Source organism: Leucoraja erinacea, chromosome 1 (genome assembly GCF_028641065.1).
Source record: "Leucoraja erinacea ecotype New England chromosome 1, Leri_hhj_1, whole genome shotgun sequence".
Lineage (NCBI taxonomy): Eukaryota > Metazoa > Chordata > Chondrichthyes > Rajiformes > Rajidae > Leucoraja > Leucoraja erinaceus.
This window is the reverse complement of record NC_073377.1, coordinates 2,567,903-2,574,630: the sequence shown is the minus strand read 5'-3', so window position 1 is coordinate 2,574,630 and position 6,728 is coordinate 2,567,903. Positions and strand designations below refer to the sequence as shown.

Here is a 6,728-nt window from a genome sequence, read left to right as displayed (position 1 = left end):
TTAAACTGGGACCCCTGGTTCTGGACTCCCCCCAACATCGGGGACATTTTTCCTGCATCTAGCCTGTCCAATCCTTTTATAATTTTATATGTTTCTATAAGATATCCTCTCATCCTTCTAAATTCCAGTGAGTACAACAAGCCCTGTCGATCCATTATTTCATCATATGTCAGTCCCGCCATCCCGGGAATTAACCTGGTGAACCTAAGATGCACTCCCTCAATGGCAAGAATATCCTTCCTCGAAGAAGCGTTCTGACCCGAAACTTCAACCATCATTTTCTCCAGGGATGCTGCACTGCACTGCCCGCTGAATTACTCCAGCCTTTGTGTCTATCTTCGGTATAAACCAACATCTGCTATTCCTCCCTACAGAGATGATATATGCTGTGTGTGAGAAGGAACTGAATATGCTGGTTTATACCGATGAGAAACACAAAATGCTGGAGTAACTCAGTTAGCCGACCGTCTGAGTTAGTCCAGCAGTTTGTGTCTATCTTCAAATCAGATATGCCATACATAGACGCAATCGTCAGACTCAAGTACAATGGGTAGGGTAGAGGGGAAGATACAGAGTGTAGAATATAGTTCCCAACATCGGTGCGCGTCGTAACGCATGCATAACCAACACCATCGCCAAAGGCTAATGTAACTAACACTCCCAACATTATGTAGGAAGGAACTGAAGATGCTGGTTTAAACCGAAAATAGACACAAAATGTTAGAGTAAATCAGCGAGTCAGCCAGCTTCTCTGGAGAGAAGGAATATGTGACTTTAGAATCTAGAGCGGACCCTTCTTCAGTCTGAGCGTCACGAGAGAGGGAAACGAGAGATATAGTAGAACCGACGACGCAAAAAGCAACGGTGACCAAGGCCGGCACCCTTCTTCAGACTCCAAATTATGTGATGCCCCTGCCCCACTTAGGAAATCTGAACGGAAACCTCTGGAGACTTTGCGTCCCACCCATGGTGAGGTTGCAGGTGGTTGCCGGAGGTTGCTGGTATCGGAAGCAGGTAGGGAGACTGACAACAACCTCCGGGAACTGCACGAAAACCTTGGGTGGGGCGCAAAGTCTCCTGACGTTTCCGTTCATGTTTCCTAAGTAGGACAGGGGCAGCGTTAGGGGAACATGCTACAGAGGAACTGCAGATGCCGGTTTAAACCGAAGATAGACACAAAATGCTGGAGTAACTCAGTGGGACAGGCAACATCTCTGGAGAGAAGGAATGAGTGATGTAGCAACGAGACAGGATGTTGCCGAGCTCTCGTCGTACAGAGGAGAACTTCTTCAAATAAGAAGTCTGAAGAAGGGTCTCCACCCGAAACGTCACCCATTCCCTCTCTCCTGAGATGCTGCCTGTCCAGTTGAGCTACTCCAGCATGTTGTGCCTTTCTTCTGGAAAAAGCTCGGTGGATTCAGACTTTAACCCTAACCGGGTGGTCGGAGGAAGATATGAATGTGGTCGAGCTGTAGCGGTTACGGTGGGTGGTGTGTTAACCTTGGCCAGGTCTCTCCCACCGCCCTGTTCTCATCAACAGCCCACCCCAGTCAGGCCAAAAGCGCTTACCACAAAACCAGCAAAAGTTGCCGGAGTAAATGCCCCTGTCCAACTTAGGAAACCTGAACGGAAACATCTGGAGACTTTGCGCCCCACCCAAGGTTTCCGTGCGGTTCCCAGAGGTTGCAGGTGGTTGCCGAAGGTTGCAGGTAGTGGAAGCAGGTAGGGAGACTGGCAAAAACCGCCGGGAACCACACGGAAACCTTGGGTGGGGCGCAAAGTCTCCAGAGGTTTCCTAAGTGGGACAGGGGCATAACTCAGCGGGCTAGGCAGTGTGTGTAGAGGGAGTGGACACACGGCGTTTCAGGTCGGGACCTTCTTCAGGATATGAAAAGATTCCGAATCCGGTCTGAAGAAGGGTCTCCTATTCATTTGCTCCAAAGATGCTGCCTGTTCCACTGAGTTACTCCAGCATTTTGTGTGTCTATCTTCGGAATCCAGACTTGCTAGGGACGGTGGCTGTTAACTTTTGTTGCCGTTGTCTCTAATCTAGACTAGGGTGTGGACGGGCCTGCGGACTCGTAACTGGTAGAGCCGCTGCCTCACAGCGCCAGAGACCGGGGTTCGATCCTGACCTCGGGTGCTGTCTGTGTGGAGTCTGTACGTTCACCTTGTGACCGCGCGGTATTCCCGGTTTCCTCCCTACGTGCCAAGTTTAAATGGCCTCTGTAAATTGCCCCTAGCGTGTAGGGAAGGTTGAACATGGAACAATACAGCACAATGTTTGCGCCAAACACGATGCATAGCTGAACTGATCTCAGTCGGTAGTTTGTAGGGGGTGGGTGAGCAAGTGGGATAATATTGAACTTTGGTGAACGGGTGATCGCGTGGAACAGATGGGCCGAAGTATCTCTAAAATAAAGTTACTGGCGTTTGAAGAAGGGTCCCGACCCCCCTCCCCAACCTCGTCATTAAACTCTCTCCACCGATGCTGCCGGAATCGCCGAGTTCCCCCGACACTTTGTATTTTACTGGTAGACAAAAATGCTGGAGAAACACAGCGGACGAGGCAGCATCCATGGAGCGAAGGAAATGGGCAACGTTTCGGGTCGAGACCTTTGTTTACTGGAATTATTTCAGGGCGGCACGGTGGCGCTGCGGTGGAGTTGCTGCCTTTACTTTACAGCGCCAGAGACACGAGTTCGATCCCGACTACGGGTGCTGTCTGTATGGAATTTGTACCTTCTCCCCGTGACCTGCGTGGGGGTTTCCCCGGGATCTTCAGTTTCCTCACACACTCCAAAGACCTACGGGTTAATTGTAGCTTAATTGGCTTGGTATACATGTAAAACTGTCTCTAGTGTGTGTGTAGGATAGTATTAATGTGCTGGGGTCGCTGGTCCGTGGGGCCGAATGGCCTATTTCCGCGCTGTATCTGTAAACTAAACTAAGTTACAGAAATAGGTTGAATAAGTTAGGTCTTTATTCTCTGGAGCGCAGAAGGTTAAGGGGGGACCTGATAGAGGTCTTTAAAATGATGAGAGGGATAGACAGAGTTGATGTGGACAAGCTTTTCCCTTTGAGAATAGGGAAGATTCAAACAAGAGGACATGACTTCAGAATTAAGGGACAGAAGTTTAGGGGTAATTTGAGGGGGAACTTCTTTACGCAGAGAGTGGTGGCGGTGTGGAATGAGCTCCCAGTGGAAGTGGTGGAGGCAGGTTCATTGGTATCATTTAAAAATAAATTGGATAGGCATATGGATGAGAAGGGAATGGAGGGTTATGGTATGAGTGCAGGCAGGTGGGACTAAGGGGAAAAAAAATTGTTCGGCACGGACTTGTAGGGCCGAGATGTACTTGTTTCCGTGCTGTAATTGTTATATGGTTATTGTTATATGGTTAAACCAAACTTATCGGGGAGCGATCTGTTAACTTGTATATGAACTATCAGTCAATTGGAATTACTTTTCTCCCGCAGGGAAGGGGAATTATTGGACCTTGGACCCAAACTGCGAGAAAATGTTCGACAATGGGAACTTTCGCAGGAAAAGGAAACGGAGGGCTGATTCTAACCCGGGGGTCGGCCACTCGCTGGCCGCTAAAAGCCAGGACATTGTGGGGTTGCAGATCCCGGAGACACCGTCTGTCTTGCTGGACGCGGCTTCTCACGACCCCGATCACTCGCGGGGCCCCGCCGCCGCCGCCGCCGCCGCCGACCACCCGAAGCTTTCGGCCAGCGCCTGTGTCAACGGCTTCTTCAACGGCATGGCTTCCATGGCTCGGCCCATGTCCGCGGGGCTGAGCAGCGACTTTACCCAGCGAGGGGCTGCCCCTCTGGGCTCCTACTTGTCCAGCGGCCCTCGATCCTCACAGGAAGCGGCGGACGGGGGATCGGACGCCTGCCATCTCAACCGCTCTGCCTACTACAACCCCTTCCCCGGGGGCCAAGGGAACCAATTCAACAGCCACTTCTACAATAGCTTCAGTGTAGACAGTCTGATCTACCCTAGGGAAGGTGCTGAATCCTGAACCCCCCCAAATCCCCCCCCCCCTCCATCCATAGCCCCTATCCTCCTTGTTTAACTGTAATGCTGTGTTCAATATCTCACTCCACTTCATCACCACACTCTAGTCTCACTCTCTCTCTGTCTCCACTCTCCCAGTTCTCTCTCTCTCTGCACCTCCACTCTCCATCAGCTCCCTTCTCTCCAGCTCCCAGCTACCTCTCCATCTCTCTGCTCCCCCCCCCCCCCCCCCCCTCACTCCACTCTCCCTATTTTCATGCTAGCTTCACTATTTCTGTGGGTATTCTTTCTATCCTCGCTGCCAATTCACTCTCTCTGTCCCCACTCCCCACTACTCGCCACTCCCACTCCACTCTCCACCCCCACCTCCACTCCCCATACACCCACTCTCCCCATCCCCCTACTCGCCACTCCCACTCCACTCTCCCCATGCACTCCCTATCCCCATCCCCTTACTCGCCACTCCCACTCCACTCTCCCCATGCACTCCACTCTCCCCATCCCCCTACTCCCCACTCCCACTCCACTCTCCCCATGCACTCCACTCTTCCCATCCCCCTACTCCCCACTCCCACTCCACTCTCCCCATCCGCCTACTCGCCACTCCCACTCCACTCTCCCCATGGACCCCACTCTCCCCATCCTCCTACTCCCCACTCCCACTCCACTCTCCCCCTCCCCTACTCGCCACTCCCACTCCACTCACCCCATGTTCACTCCCCATACTCCCCATTCCTCACACTCACTATCTACACTCTCCATACCTCCCACTCCACTCTCCCCATGTCTACTCTCCCTGCTCCTCCCTCGCTCCACTCTCTCCTCATCCCCAATCTCTCTGTTTTCACTCTCGCTATCTCAATCTTCACCATTCCCACTGTCACCCCATCCTTATTCTCTATCCGTCTCCATTAGAGTCACCGAAGCAGCATGGAAACGGGTTCTTCAGCCCATCCATGTCTATCAAGTCAGCATTGTGGGCTAGTCCCAGATATTTGCATTTGGTCCATATCTCTCTGAACCTTTCCTACCCACATATCTGTGCTAATGTCTTTTGACATTCCTCACTTCTTGTTCTCCCATTGCCACTGATTTTAGTTCTCTCCATCCATTTACACCCACCCCACCTTCATTGTCTCACCATCTCCACATTCACTGCATTTTGACTCAATCCGGCCTTACTCATTCCCTCTATTTTCCATTCTCTCCTCATCAGCACCCGTTTTGTCCTCGGCTCACATCAAGAACCTCGCAGGACTTCTAACATTTGTCACACACCATTCTTGCATATATTTTATCACTTTGTACAGGGACACAGTCCGCCGTGAATAACCACGGCCAGTGTTATGTCGAAGGCCTGCCAGATCACCTCCACACGTGTGATGACCTTCTGTAGTCATGTGTGTGTGTGAGTGGCCAAGGCTCCCATTGACCACCTGTTTGAGGTTACTGGGGACTACTGACAATTGGCAGTACTGTGTAATGTAATACTGCCATGTCAATTGAACGGACATTGGCCAAGATCACCTTTTTTCTATGGTTCTCCAGGAATGAATGGTTAAATTTGCACCTGGACAATCGCAATAAGTGCTGGACTAATTCAATACTCAGTTTGGCCAAATGAAAAAGACACACAGTGCTGGAGTAACTCAACGGGCCAGGCAGCAACTTTGGAGAACATGGATAGGTGACGTGTCGGGTCAAGACCCTTCTTCTGAGTCTCAATCTGAAGAAGGGTAGAGTTGCTGCCTTACAGCCCCAGAGACTGACTCCAGGTGCTGTCTGTACCACTGAGAGTTTCTACCTTCTCCCTGTGACTGCCATGGTTTTATACGTGCTCCAGTTTCCTCCCGCACTCCACAAGGACTTACAGGTTTGTAAGTTAATTGGCTTCTGTAAATTGCAGTGTCCCTCGTGTAGGGGCGATCACTGATAGGCATGGACTTGATGGGCCAAAGGGCATGTTTCCACGCTGTATCTCTAAAATCTAAAGTAAATGGTCCCGACCAGTAACATCACCTGCTGAGTTACTCCATCATTTGTGCCATTTTTGGGGCATCTGCAGTTTGTATCTTCAGTAGGCCAAGCAAAGATATTTCCGAAAAGTAAATATTTATGAGTTAGTCATCATTTGAGACAAACATTTATTTGACCCATGAGATTAAAAAAAACTCAAAATCTAATTCCCGCTTCAATCTAGTTTCATTTATTGTCACGTGTACCGAGGTACAGTGAAAAGGTTTTGCTGCGTGCTAACCAGTCAGCAGAAAGATAATACACAATTACAATTGAGCCATTTACAGTGTATAGATACATGATAAAAGAATAACATTTAGTGCAAGGTAAAGCCTGCAAAGCCCAATCAAGGATAGTCATAGGGACACCAAAGAAGAAGATAGTAGTTCAGCTCTGCTCTCTGGTTGTGGTAGGATGATTCAGTTGCCTGATAACAGTCAGGAAGAATCAGTAGATAGACATAAAACGCTAGAGTAACTCAGCAGGTCAGATAGCATCCCTGGAGAAAAGGAAAAGGTAATGTTTTGGGTCGAGACCCTTCTTCAGACTGTCTGAAACTGTCCCTGAATCTGGAGGCCTGCTTTTTCACACTTCTAATCTGTAAATTACATCTGTTCTTGTTTGTTAAACTGCAAAATTATGTTTTATTTCCTATTTAGGCATCTTTCATTGTGCATTAACCATT

The 6,728-nt window shown here is 49.7% G+C and overlaps 1 protein-coding gene across 1 annotated transcript in view; it reads left to right on the top strand.

Annotated features, from left to right (window-relative positions):
- The window catches only part of foxi2 (forkhead box I2), a 12,617-nt gene extending 8,576 nt beyond the window's left edge, over window positions 1–4,041 (top strand). The window contains exon 2 of the mRNA XM_055644066.1: window positions 3,481–4,041. Coding sequence (XP_055500041.1) covers window positions 3,481–4,031 — 551 coding nt within the window. The 3' untranslated portion in view covers window positions 4,032–4,041. The remainder of the gene's footprint in view (window positions 1–3,480) is intronic.
- The last annotated feature ends 2,687 nt before the right edge of the window (window positions 4,042–6,728 follow it).